General features: G+C 45.1%; 1 protein-coding gene across 2 annotated transcripts in view; it reads right to left on the reverse strand.

Annotated features, from left to right (window-relative positions):
• The window catches only part of Creg2 (cellular repressor of E1A stimulated genes 2), a 32,734-nt gene extending 18,687 nt beyond the window's left edge, over positions 1 to 14,047 (reverse strand). For both annotated transcript variants that reach the window (XM_087203730.1, XM_004844453.4), the window contains exons 1-2: positions 13,610 to 14,047; positions 10,142 to 10,311 (exon numbers count right to left, since the gene is read on the reverse strand). In XM_087203730.1, the coding sequence (XP_087059856.1) occupies positions 10,142 to 10,311; positions 13,610 to 14,005 (566 nt within the window). In that variant the 5' untranslated portion in view covers positions 14,006 to 14,047. The remainder of the gene's footprint in view (positions 1 to 10,141; positions 10,312 to 13,609) is intronic.
• Between the last annotated feature and the right edge of the window lie 670 nt (positions 14,048 to 14,717).

Below are 14,717 nucleotides of genomic sequence, written 5' to 3' on the forward strand. Positions count from 1 at the left end.
CCATAACATAAAGGCAAAGCAGGCCCACACACATACCTCCTCCCTTGGTTATCCTGTTCACTGAAGGAATCCTCCTGCTGTTGCTTTGCCTATGATACACAGGGGTGCTTAAAGGGTAGAGCAAGCATCGCAGCTATACTGGAGCAACGGTGCCAGTGGCTCTAGGTCAGCTTCTTCAACTGTGTTGTCTGTGCAATATTCATCCCTCCCAGCAAGGTATCCCCAGCCCAGGTCCCATACACCCTGGGCTTCCTTGCACTCAGAGTCGACGCGGCCTCCTCAGAAATTACACTTCTTTGCAATTTAAAACTCAGCATTTCCTTTGATGCTAAACAATACCCAGGAGTGGTCAATCTCTGAGAAGAGCCAGCATTCACTGCTGAGATAGGGCCACCTGCAACCTGAGGGATAAAGGGAGCTGAGGGCTTTGGCAGCATCCGCGAGACTCCTTCATTAAGAGCCTTTTTGGGAAGAGGGGAAATGTACTTCCAGCTTCTCTTTTCTTGATAACCAAATCAAGTTTACCTAGGAACCTGGAATTTGTCTAAACTATTCATTGACATTTTTTCATTTCAGGAAAAGCATCTGGTAAGTCTCTTCTGGTTTCACTCATATTATGATTTCAAAGTGAAGCCTGAATCATCAAGCAGAATATCATCCCTTAGAGGAGCCCTCCCTGGTTCCAAGGGTGTGCTGCCATGGTTCCCTAAAATAATGCAAACTAAAACCCAGAGTGGAGATATTGCAACCAAAGATTGATTTCTTGGGTCCTTTCTTTGTCAATCATTTTCCTACAACCAGGTCTTTGGTCTGAGCATAAATTCACTGAGTGGCAGGGGCATCTGTGTGGTGAGGGGAGAGGAGGGGGCTGCTGGTAGCCAGAGAATTTTTAAACTGGAATCTTAGGAAGAAAAGCTCCAGTCCTAATCCATCTAATTAATTAAATGAAGAAATCTCAGCACCTAGGAGTAAATAGGATAATTGAGTAAAACAGACTTTAAACTAACAAATATTAGGCAAGGCAAGTACTGACCTTTCTTTGGATGGATGTGATGTCTGACAAGTGGAAAAGCTACTTCCCTTACTATGTTTTTCATACTATAATCTTTCTTTCATTTAAAAATATTTAATTTTCAAATAAAGATGGAATACATTTGAGGCATGCAATGTGAAGATTTGATGTATGTGTACACTGTATGATTACCACAATCAAATTAACACATCCATCATGAATCATTCTGTACATTATTAACACAATCATCAAAATGTCTTCATCTTGTAACTGAAGGTTTATATCTGCTGATCAACATTTCCTCTTGCCCTCCCTAGCAGGCCCTGGGAAACGCTGTTCTACTCTCTGGTTCTTTAGATTCCACATGTGAGTGAGATCATATGGTATCTGTCTTTCTTTTAGATTCTAATTTGGACTTCTGTTTTCAAAGGACACGACCCATGCTGGGGTCTATGTCACAGTTCTTAGCAGGCCTTTACAGGAAATGCAGAAAATGTACTCAAGACCCACAGATGTCCCCAGTACAGTGTCTTAAAGCAGTGTCAGAGTCACCCCGGACTCCTCCAAGCTACAAATCATCATCATCTATGAGGCTCTGGTCTGTGTGCTGAGGGTGGGACAAAGCTGTCCAGGTCATTGTATGTTCCTTGCACCTCATCCTCCAAGCAGCTCTTGTACTGTCAGTCTGTGGGAGTTGTCACTTTATGGTCTTCTACGCTGTAGTCTGTAGACTACACACACAGTCAGCCCTCAGTATCCCTAGGGAATTTGTTCCAGGATGCCTGGAAATCTGCTCAAGTCCTTTCTATAGAATAGTGCAGTATTTGCATGTAGCCTACAAATACCCTCTCACACACATTAAATACCTCTAGATCACTCATAATACCTAATACAAGGTAAATGCTATGTAAATAGTTGTTATACTGTACTGCTTAGGGGATAATGACAGGATGAAGCCTGTGCATGTTCAGTACAGATACATTTTTTTCCCCCTGAATATACTGATCTGCACTTGGTTGAATCTGTGGATGAGGACCCCACAGATACGGAGATCCCAATGTCCATGCACAACGAAATGTAGGTGTCGCTCTCATCTGTCTCTATCAGTCTTGGTCCAGTCCACCCTGGAGCCTGAGGCCCTCAGATGTTTCCCCTCCCTTCTCCAGTGCGCCAGTTGAAGTGCTGACTAGTCAGCACATTTCATTCTGCCCCAGTATGCTAGTCACCTCTGAAAAAACACCTGAGAAGATCAATTCAGAGGAGGAAGGACTTATTTTGGCTCATAGTTTCAGTCTGAGGTTGGCTGGTCCCATTTGTGGGTGTGAGATGAGCCAGAACATCATGGCAGAAGGGTGTGGTGGAGCAAAGCAGCACCCCTCATGGCAGCCAGGAAGCAGCGAGAGGGAGATAACATTAGAAGAAAGGTCTGGGACCAGACAAAGTCCCCATGATCTACTCCCTTCAACTACACCCCACCTCCTCTTTCCTCCACCTCCCAATAATGCCTTCAGATTATGGTCTCATTGATGGATAAACCCACTGATTACATCAGTTATCACGATCCAGTCACCTTCCGAAAGCCCCATCTCTGAGTACACAAACCTTTTGGGAGATATTTTAGATCCAAGCCATAACATGCAGCAACTTTGTTTGACTGTTCCGTCCCACAGAAACTACCAACCTAATACTTTCCCAGGATTGCAAGTCACTTTGAAAGTCAGAGTGATGGCACCCAATTCAATATGCCCCAGAGTCAGGACAATTTCACCCAAATAAATCTAGTAACTTTACTGTCGCACTTTAGGGAAAGTTCAAGGACTAGCTGATTAGGGTGATGGAAAGCTTGGGGAAAAAATTCCTAACTAGTGGAGGTGGAGTATCCCACTCTGGATTTTATAGGTTCATTTAAAAAAAAAACCTTCAAGGTTCCTCTATAACATTTGAAGAGGTATTTGTTTCTTCCATCATTCTCAAGATGTTAGCTTCTCCCAGCTTCCACCAAGGAAATCACATGTGCTAGGTATTTTCTTCATCATTAGATTTTCTGAGACAATTGGAGTCCTAGATACTCAATCTCCATCACCCATTCAGTTTGGATCTAACTTTATCTTTAGTGTGCAGGTCAGTTAATGGGCTGAAATGCCACTTCGAGAGACAGGATTGGACTGACTAAGTGGGCAGTGTTTCTTAGCTATGTGCCAAACCACATATGCCAGCTTTGATCACAGAAAGCTGTCAGATTATACTTTTAATTTGATATAAGAGATATAAGTAACGTTAAGTCAATCAGCAAAGGGGCAGACACTATGATCTTTTCTGAGAGGGGACAGACATCTGGCTGGGCAGGGCCTACAAAGCCATAAAGACTGAGTTAATTTTCCTCATGAAGGGATTGTAGCCAAGGAATGCCAGGATCTGATTTGGATTTTAAAAGATCACCTTGGCTGGACTGACTATTCAAAGTGACAGAATGGACTGGGGAGACTAAATCGGGGACAACTTTAATACATGTTCTCAGAATAAAGAAGAGTTGATTATGTGAAAGGGTCTACCTCTATCTATCTGCTGTGGTGTGGCTGTGAACGTAGCCCCCAAAGGTCCGGCCACTGTGGCAGTGTGGAGGTGGTGGCCCCTTTAAAGGTGGTGCCCAGTGCAAGTTAATGAGGGGATGGGGGGCATCACCTTGGAAACATTCAATGCTGGTATCACAGAGTGGGAGTGAATTGATATAAAAGGGGGAAGACTGAACACTGGGGCCATCACAATGCCTGATTTCAAAATATACTACAAAGTAACAAAAACAGCATGCTACTGGCACGAAAATAGACACTTATACCAATGGAATGGAATGGAGGACCCAGAAACAAATCCACCCAAAAAGAGCCATCTGATTGTTGGGGTCAAAAACACACATACTGGGGGCCGGGGATTTAGCTCAGTGGTTTTGTCACCTGCTGCGCAAGCGCAAGGACCAGGGTTCCATCCCCGGCATCCCCCCCCGCCCCAAACAAAAAACAAAAAACTAAAAAACAGCACACACACATACGGGACAAAAGACAGCCTCTATTACAGTTTCTATCTAGATGTCCCTCCAAAGCCTCATGAGCATACAGGTGGGGCTTCTGCATGGTGACTGACTGATCATGGGATGCTCAGGCTAAACATGATGTTAGGAGGTGGGCCTGCCCACAAGAAGAGGGTCACCAGGGTTGTGACTTGGTAGGGTGTACCTTCCCTCATGCCATCCTTCACTCTCTGCTTCCTGGCAACCGTGATGTGAGCAGCTTTTCCTCTACCATGCTCCTCTGCCATGCCATTGTGCCCTGCCCACAAGCTGGCTGCCTATGGACTGAAACCTCTGAAAATTGTGAGCCAAAATAAACCTCTCTTCCTTTGAGGTATGGGTGCTGGGGATTGTGTCCCACAATGAAGAAATGACTACCACAGCTTCTTTGACAAATGGAGCTGGGAAACCGGACATTCATATGTGCAAGATTGAAACCAGGTCCCACATTTCTCAACCTGTACAACAATCAATTCAAAATGGTTAAAAAAACCCCTAGATATAAGACTGGAAACTTTGAAACTGCTAGAAGAAAACATAGGCAAAACACTTGAAGTCATAAGTACAGGTAAAGACTTCCTGAGTAGGAATCCATTTGCATAGGAAATAATAGCAAGAACCAACAAACTAACGCTAACCCTAACCCTAATCCTAGCCCTAACCCTATCCTTAGCTCTAAGTTTCTGTGCAGCAAAAGAGACAATCAACAGAGGGAAGAGACAAACTACAGAGTGGGAGAAAATCTTTGCTAGCTTCTTTTCCTATGGATCATTAATATCTATAATATATAGGAACTCAAAAAACTTAACATCAAAAACCAAATAGCCCAATCAATAAATGGCACATCAATTGAAAAGAGACTTCTCAAAAGAAGTACAAATATCCAGTAAGTATGGGAAAAGTTCAATATCATTAGCTACCAGGGAGATGGAAATGAAAACTACACTGAGATTTCATTTCACCCCAGTCAGAATGGCTATCATTAAGAATAAAAAAAAAGGGCCGGGGATTTAGCTCAGTGGTTTCACCACCTGCTGCACAAGTGCAAGGACCCAAGTTCGATCCCCGGTAAGGGGAAAAAACCAAAAAGAATACATGAAAACAATAAATGCCGGTGAGGATGCAAGGAAAAAGGAACCCTTCTACACAGTTGGTGGGGATGTAAATTAGTACAGACATTATGGAAATCAGTATGCAGGTTCCTCAAAAAACTAAAAACAGACTGACCATATGACACTGCTACACCACTCTTTGGTGTATACCCAGAGGAATTAAAGTCAGCATACTATAGGGATACCTGCATACCCTAGTTTTATTGTGGCACAATTCATAGTAGGCAAGACAAGGAACCAGCTTAGATGCCCATCAAGAAATGAATGGATAAAGAAAATATGGTGCATATACACAATAGAGTAGTACTCAGCCATAAAGAAGAGTGAAATCATGTTATCTGTAGGGAAACAGATAAAATTAGAGATTATCATGTCAAGTGAAATGAATCAGACTCAGAAAGACACTTAGTTGTATTTTGTTGTGGCAATAGAACATGTACTAAGACTTCTCTTTCTATCATCTATCTGTTATGGCTTGTGTCTAGAAGTCCCTCAAAGCCTCATGCAGTGGGAGGTGGGGCTTTTTCAGAAGTGGCTGAATCTAGAGTGTGTGATTGAGTCATAGTACAATGCTGGGCTCAAGGGCCCAAGATTAAGGGTGTGAATTCTACTAGCCCTAAGTAGTCTGGATAAGATAAAAGGGACAGAAAGACTCTGTTAAGGTCCCTTGTTGCTTTTGCTGTCTTTGCCTGCAAGGAATTGTTTTCTCCTCTGTGGTGCCTCTCTGCCAGGTGCCACTCTGGCTTGGGGCCAGCCAACTATGGACTGAAACCTCTACAAACTGTGAGCTAAATAAACTTTTCCTCCTTTAACTTTGGGTGTCGGTATTTTGTCTCAGCAACAAAAAATGTAGCTAAAACACTATCTAATCTAATCTAATCTAATCTAATCTATGTTTCCATTCATCCATCCTCCATTCATTGCTTGTTAAACACAGACATTCCAATTATAACTATCTTGATACCAAATGGATCTCTTAAGGTACAGAGGGCCAGCCCAGCCTGCCCTAGCCATTGCTTCAGGTCTGCAGCCCTCCCACCCTCAGGCCTGAATTGCACTCAGCTCCCTTTGCTTGGGGACTTTCTCCTGGACAGTGTCCTGGTGGTGCAGGTGGCACTCACCAGCCCATGTGGCTGCAGGACTAGGGCTCACCTTGAGCTTGCAGCTGAAATGCCCTCTCTCCTCAGATGCCAAGAGACCACTGGACACAGCACTGAAGGCAGACCTTCTCTTCCCTGGGAGGTCAGTGGCCACACTGCTCCCTCCTGGTCAGAACTTGGCTGATGGCTCGGCTTCTCAGGGCTTTTCAGCCCCAGCACAGCCTTCTAGGCCACAGGAGCCCTGGGACACATCACTCTGTGTAGGAGACCAGCTTGAAACCGCACTAAGCAGGCTTTAGATATTACTGATTTGGTTCATAATTCAGCTATTGATTAAAATTATGAGTCATTTCCAGGCCTATGTGTGACTTGCTAAATGAGCCTTCAGCTGGTGTATGGAGACAGACTTCCCTATGCCAACAGTCACAATTGAGATCTAAATGATCGATGAGATTATGATGTCTGTAATAGCAAGAAAACACTATAGCTGAGGAATTATTACTCTGTGCATAATTCTCCAAGATCATTCTCCAGGATCAAACATTCTCCAAGATCTCCCAAGATCAAACATTAGCTAAAGATAACGCAGGTGGTTTGTTAGCTATGACTTGCAAGATAGCACAGGTGGCCTGTTAACTGTGATCTGTCCTTCCCAAGAAAGCCTTGTTCCTCCCTTTTACAGCCTGGCTCATTAGTGCCTCAAGTCCTGCTATTCCCTGCATCTGCCTTTACCTCCTTGCTATGTTGTATAATCATAAATACTGACTAATCCAGAGTCTGTGGTCTTAGGCAGGAAGAGCTAAGATCAAGTGGTCTTAGCCAGGAGAGAGCTAAGATCAATTCCCAGCCTTCCAAGTAATAAACTATTGTTTGTTCTTTATTCTTTGTTCTTTGTTTTATTATTCATTCATCCTCTGCTATACCCTCCCTTAATCAGGTGATTGGGCATCTCCCGATAACTGGTGGTCAGGCATTACCCGGTAACTCTGAAAGGCCCAGTTCTAGCTTTGTCTTCTCCTTGATGACACAAGGAGTCTACACTCTCCCCATTGCACATGCCCACAGAGGAACAGGAGTGCACAGTGGAAGTAGATGAGCCACTGTGTGTCTGCACTCCGCAGGGCCAGAGGCAATTTCCTTCTTTCTGATATGAGCTGCTTTCCAAAGGTGAAAGGACCAGTCGGGGCCCTTGACTCATCATAAGCAATGGGCCTTTCTGAATTTCCTCCCACTCTGTAGGAAAGGTGATGAGCCCTTGACAATGAACCTGCTCTCCCCTATCTCTTTTGGTCCTCGGATCATGCAGGAGGGTCAGCTTGATGGTACCCTGCTAGAATATCCCTTGAAACTCTACCCAGGGCTTGTTTGGGAATCTTCTCCCCAGATGTTTCTACCAGATGCCTCACTATGTTCCCGTGGCCCCAAGAGCTCCAGGCTCAGCTTGTTTGTTTGGGGCTCTGGTGTCTGTCTTTTAGTGCTGGCAGCATCGTTTGACTTGTTAAGTCCCTGTGCTCAACATCACTAAGTTTCCAGGTTTTCCATGAAACCTAAAATGCAATGCCGAACTCTCAATGTGAACCTCACATCTGGGCTGAAACCATTCATAGGAAGCTGCCCTAGGGTGATAGCTAAAGCCCCATTGCTTTGAACTTTGTAGAGATTTACATCCTATTTCCATACTTCAGAAGCTTAAGTAGTACAAGGGGTTAGCAGTTCTGAGAAGCGCAGTTTTCACAAGGGGATCCTGAACACAGAGGTCCCAGTGAGTGTGGCTCAGCCCTCCTCTCCCAGGCCAGAGTGACAGAGGTGTCCTCGGTCCTGGGTGGCCACCTTGGGCCATGAGCTGCTGCACCCTTTGCCCAGTGTGTTGCATTGGTGTTTGCACTTTCTCTGGGGCCGGCCAGGAAGGAGGTTGCACGCTTGGGCCTGGGCTGCATGGGCAGGCGTTTCCTGTTTTGCAGGGGCCTGAAGGAAGTCACCCCAGGACCTGTCCCTCTGGACCTGTCCTCAGCTGGATTTTTCACTGCTCTGGATGACAGCTGCTGGGGCCTGCGAAGTCCACACATGCACGGCAGTGCTGCTCATTGGTCGTCTTCTGTCCTGTCTCCCAGAGTAGGTGCTCTCTGGGCTCTGGGACCTACATGCTCTAATGTGTCAGGTCTCAGGACACCTGAATTAGGGAAACCTATAGGTTTAGAAAGGTATCGTGGGAATGTACTTCTAGTACCAGCAAGCTTGGCTGACCAAGACTGGGGAGAATATTCCATGCAAAAGGAAACATTTCCTGTCCCAGCTTCTCGCCGTGACCCAGCGGGGAAATGGGTCAGCAGGAGTCACCACTTGAGTCTCACTGCTGAGTGTAAACACAAGGGCAGGAGGAGCAGGCATGCAGGTGGCAGGGACTTACCCAGGGTGTGTTTTACATGGTATAGTTGCTTTGCTTAGCTTCTGTAAGAACTAATAAGATGTTTGGTTATTATGCTTTTCATGCTGTGCATAAAGAATAACAGAATTTCCAAGGAGGGATAAAACCTATTAATTTTCTAAGTCATCACTACAGGACTGAGGTCTTGGAGGTTAAAGGTCTCCCCCCAGACCACTAGGTGCATTTGCTAATCCTCAAGGTGTGGGGGATCTCTTACATTAGGCTCCCACAAGAACCACATTTGGTGGGATTTATTCAGGCTTTGTGCTTTGAATTTGGATGATGCTGTCTGGGAGAGAGTTATTTTTTTGAGAAAATATATTAAAGGAATGGAGCTCTCAGCTAGGTGCTGTGGTTCAGACCTGTTATCCCAGCTATCTGGGAGACTGAGGAAGGAGGATTGCAAGTTCAAGTCCAGCCTGGGCAACTTAGTGAGACCCTGCATCAAAGAAAGAAAATTTTTAAAAAGGGCTGAGAGGGCCAGGGATTTAGCTCAGTGGTTTTGCCACCTGTTGCACAAGTACAAGGACAAGGACCCAAGTTTGATCCCCGGTACCAAAAACAAACAAACAAACAAACAAACAATAAAAAAGGGCTGAGATTTAGTTCAGTTGTGGAGCACTTGGCTAATGGGTACGATGCCTTGAGTTTAGTCCCCAGTACTGGCTGAGGGATAAAAAATAAAGACATTGACTCTGTATTGCATACATAGGGAGTGTGCAAATGAATTGTAGGCACAATAAATATACTGGCCCTTCCTTCCCTAACTCCCAATCCACTCTGCCCTTTTCCACAATGCCACTGGCATTTAGCCATTTCTTTCTTATACAAGGCACTATGCACCTACATCCAACACTTTGAATAACTCTCTGAGGTAGAAATTATTATGAACATTCCCAAATTATGGTGGTTCAATTGAGGATTTTTAGACTCTATGACGGTTTGTACATTCAGTAAAAACTACTTCATATTTTAAATTCTAATCTTTTCATAGATTTATGACTCAAAACAACCATTCCGTTTTTCCCTTCAAGTACAGAATGCAATAATTTGCATAAGCTGTTTAACTCTGTATTATAAAATAGGCTTTGTGTTGGATGGTTTTGCCCAACTGTAAGCTAATGTGAGTGTCCTGAGAACATTTAAGGTAGGTAAGACTGTTGGAGACATTTTCCAGTTGCAGTATTTGCAACTTACATTGGAGCTTTATAGGGATCCAATCCGAGTGTAAGTCAAGGTTCATTTGTATTCCCATTTTAAAGAGGAGAAAACTGAGGGTCACAAAGATTAAATAATTTGCTTCAAATCACCCTGGGTGGTCAGTGGTGGTAAAGTATCTGATTCCAAGGGTGAAGATCAATTTGCATCGCAAGGTTCTGTTGACCACGAGTGGCCCACCCTCCAATTCTGCCGAAAACGCTTGTCTACCTGCAGAACTCCCCTTCCGACTCTGGCAGCATCAGTGAGGCCATGGGGTTCTTCATCAGGTCAGCCACCACGGGGTCCTTGGCGGTCACGTAGAAGAAAGGTGTCCCAGTGCTGTTGTTGAAGGGACCATCACTGATGAGCAGGCAGCTCCCAAACGGCAGTCCCTGGATCTAACAAACACCAAAGGCCTTCTCAACTGCAGAGCTGTGGACTGATGCGAGCTGGGAGCTATGTCTCTGGCCAGGAAAAATGACACTGGGGACCTCGTGGGGGACCTTAGCATCATGGGGTTATGGCAGGGACTCAGATATGGCAAGATGGTCCCGATCCATCCAGTGCACCCAGCGGCAGCTCTAGGGTTTTTCTGAGGGGATGCGCAGCAGCGGAGTTACTGTTTGGGAGTTACCTGATTATTCTCCAAGCTGTCTCAGAATAGCAAAAGGGTTTGCTGTATGGAATTTAATGTCATTTGAGGGAAGGGCAGTGACATTGATGGGGTAGTGGTCGTGCTAAGCTTTTCCTATAAGCTGCCCCTTAAATATTCTCTACCTGCACTGCCTCCCCCAAATTTTTGGCAACTTCGAGGATAAAATTTAGTTCTTCCTTTTAATGTCTCACTTAGTCTTTGATGCCAGGGACATTCTATTATTGTTTCTTTTAAGCCTACACTACTTTTTTATTAGTTGTATTTTTATTGTAACAAATAACATTTCATTATAGAACTCAGTAAGTTATAAGAAACTGATTTGTTAGCCTTTAGCATAAAGGAAGTCATAAACACACGACATACCAATTCTTGTTCATGATCATCCAGTAGGGTGGGTGAAGGGAATATATTGTATTTCTGTGACTTCAGACAGAGACGGAACACTGAAGTCTCTGATTTTTCCAAATCCTACTAATGCAGCATATCAAACGTCTGTGACCTTTATCCCTTATAAAGCAACCTCATTGGGAGGCTGAGGCAGGAGAATCACAAGTTTGAACCAGCATGGGCAGCTTGGCAACTTAGCAATACTCTCTAAAAGGAAATTTTAAAAAGGGCCGAGGATGTAGCTCAGTGCAGAGACCCTAAATCCAATCCTCAGTACTTCAAACAAACAAAAACAACAATGAGATAGTTTGTCCTTACTTAGCTTAGAATTCAGGGCCTGTCTTTGCAGTCTTTTTTTCTTTTTTATAGTTTGACCAAATCTTAACTTTATTCTTCATATACATATATATATATATATTATATGCATACATATAAACACAATACCATAACAAGTTGACAATAATCAAATTAAAGTGAAAATGTGATTCCAAAATTTAAAAAAAACCCTAAAAATCCATCTTTTGATGGCTTCTTGGACTTTTTGTTATTTGTTACAATTTTTTTTTTTTTGGCTGATATTCTCTAACAAGTCATTCACCTCAGAAAAATGGTTGAGAAATACACCAATTTTAAGAAACAGTAAGTTGCTGGTTAACAGGTAAAAAAAATGTGTGCCCACTATTATATACAATGTTGCTGGATCCGTATTGTATTTTTAATTGTGAAGTGAGGAATTCAGAGTCCTGTTTGACATCGTTTGATTATAATGACAGAGTAAATTTGTAGAATTATAAATTCAATAGTCAATAAGAAATAATAATGTACCTAGCAATACATTTTGCAAAGGCTAAAATGCAAAGTGGGCAGTGAAACCAACAATTAACAGAATAATCAACAATACTTAAGACATGAGTATAATAAGGCTTTAGAGCTGGGACTATAACCAACATAACTTGGACTCCAATGTACCAAGGTGCTTTCTAGCTCATCTGAAAAGTTACAAAAATACTCCAGGGAAATAATTCCACTATATATGTCAACTTGATACACACATGGCTTACCACTTAGTTGAAGAAGGCTTTTTTCTTATAAAAATAAGTACAACCTTGGAACTTGAACTCACTGTTTAGCCAGGCTGGCCTCAAACTTGCAGTGGTCCACCTGCCTGAGCATCCCAAGTGCTGGGATTACAGATGGGCACCACCACACCCAGCCAAGTAATTTATGGTCGTAGCCTCCTGCTCTTAAACTTAGATCTGTATAAACCAAATATTTACTATTAATAGAATGTGATTTAGCTAATAAAAACATTAAAAAATATCTATTATATATTTACTTGGCCTAATACTAAAATGCTGAATGTCATTAAAATTATCTACAGTATTCTGACATATCTTTGAAATTTTTTTTGGTGAAAACAAGGGATTTGTGTGTGTTCACGCGTGTGCATGTGTGGGAATTTAACCCAGCGCTTCCCACATGCTAGGCAAGCATTCTGCATATCATAATTCTTTCGAGTAAGGTTGGTGCTTGGTTAAAACTATCCTGTTAGGAAGTCATGAGACTTTCCTCTTCCTTTTTAAAGTTCTGTGATCATACAATAGAATTGATCCAGTAGTAGTGTGAAACTACAAATGATCTATGTTGAAATTAACTGTATTCCAAGTATAAGTGAGTAAATACACTAGAGTTTGTTTCATTATTTTCCTGGTGGCCTGATTTAATATGTGTCTTTGCAGTCTTTCATGGCAACCATGTATAAAATTGTAAACAGAAGGACTTTAAATTTTTAAGAACATAAAATACTCAGGAGTCCTTCAAAATGGTACCACCACATCACTCACAGATTCTGTTCTCATGACGTCATAAACCGCTCAACCTTACAACATCATCCCAGAGGAAGGAATTATGTCTATGTATACAGGATAGAAGCTCCGTGTGCTCAGCAACACACAGGTCACTCCAGCCTGTACTAGCACTCTGCACAATAAGTCTCCTTTCTGGTCCAGAAAAATCGATTTCCACCCCCAACCCCCCACCCTCCTTGTAATGGGGACTGAACTCCTGGCCTTCACACTCAGCTACATTTCCTGCTCTTTCTTGAATTTTCAATTTCGAGATAGGGTCTCGATAAGTTGCCCAGACTTGGCTGGAACTTGCAATTTTCCTGCCTCAGCCTCCCAGACTGCTGGGATTACAGGCGTGCACCAGGAAAGCCCCGTTGAGTTCCATTTTTGAAATGCAGATTTCCACCAAAGCGCATCTCTTCTTGGCACACCTGGCTGGTGTCAGTAGGGCAGGGGGACATCTGAGCTGCCAGGGTCTCATGCGCCTACTCTGCCATTCCCAAAGCTGCGCTGGCCCTTTGTCCAGCCTCTGGTCAGACGCTGGTTAATCGGACATCTCTTTGGCCACCTCAAGACAGGGATGCAGTCCCTTCCAGGAAGCCTGGTTGTCAAGGTCCCCTCCCCTGGCCCCCAACACGCCCTTTGCCAGTGTGACCCACCCCCGCGCAGGCTGCTTCGGTGATCTTCAAGGCGTGGCCGGTCCACTCACGTCCGTGGGTGCTGGCCCTGAGCGCAGGCCAGTCACCGGCGCGGATGACTCTGTTCCCGGGTACCCGTGGGTCGTGTACGCGGCCCGCAGGCTCTTACCTTGTCGCGCGCTGCCACGGCGGCCACGCAGGCCCAGGAACTCGCGTGGGCCAGCGAGCGGGCGAGGCGGGCGCGCGGCTGGGGCCCGGGGGGCGCGGGCGTGGCGGGGGGCGCTGGGCGGCGCTCGCGGCGGTAGGAGAACATCCCGGGGGGCGCGGGGCGCGGCGGGGCGCGGGGGGCACCGTCCTCGTGCGCCGCGGCGGGGAAGCTGCGCTGCCAGAGACCGCCCGGGTCCTCCAGCAATGCGGGCAGCGCCTCCTCTGTGGAAGCGCTGTCCAGCTCCTCGTCCACCTCGTTTGTGACGGCCCAGGACACCGAGCTCACAAGCACGTAGCCCGCGGCCGGCGACAGCAGCGCGCCGAAGCACAGCAGCCAGCCCAGGAGGCGCGGGGACATTTTGCAGCCTCCGGATGCGGGGACCGGCGGGGACCGGCGGGGACAGCAGCGCCCCCCAGCGGCCGAGCGAGCACCCTGCACCCGACCTCACCCGCCGCTGAGGCCCCAGCCCCGGGTGCCCTTAGCGTCCCCCGGCCACGCGGGGGAAGCCGAGGCCGCTGGGAGAGCAGAGTCCACCTCCGCCGCGCGCCGCAACCGCAGAGCGCAGTCCACACAGCGCGGGCTCGTTTGGGTCAGTTCCTGCAGGGCAGGATCCTCTTATTGGAGAACACGTGGGTTGTGTCCCGTAATTACATTTTATAGATATAAAAAACTAAGTTAATTACTGTTTTTTACCTGTTTCTTATCCACAATCTACTAAGTGACATATTCTGCTCTAGATATTCTGCCTAAAATCTAATAGTCCAATTTTAAATTTGCTCTGGGTGAAAAGAATCGAAACAGTACATTATTATTATTATTATTATTATTATTATCATTAGCAAATGTTACCAAAGTGCTAACCAATGACCCATTGTCTGCCCCACTCCCTGTCGTTCTACCTCCTTCTCTCTTCATCCATCCAAAGCCAACTTTTGGAAGAAAGTCTACTTCAGGACGGGGATTTACCTCAGTGGTTCCGCTGCCTGCCTTGCAAGCGCGAGGACCCGAATTCGATCCCTGGTACCAAAAAAAAAAAAAAAAAGTCTACTTCGTGTCTGCAAAGGTCCCC

This window comes from Heterocephalus glaber, unplaced genomic scaffold (assembly GCF_053883595.1).
Source record: "Heterocephalus glaber isolate CG9 unplaced genomic scaffold, H.glaber_assembly_v1.0 deba00000470, whole genome shotgun sequence".
Taxonomy (NCBI): Eukaryota; Metazoa; Chordata; class Mammalia; order Rodentia; family Bathyergidae; genus Heterocephalus; species Heterocephalus glaber.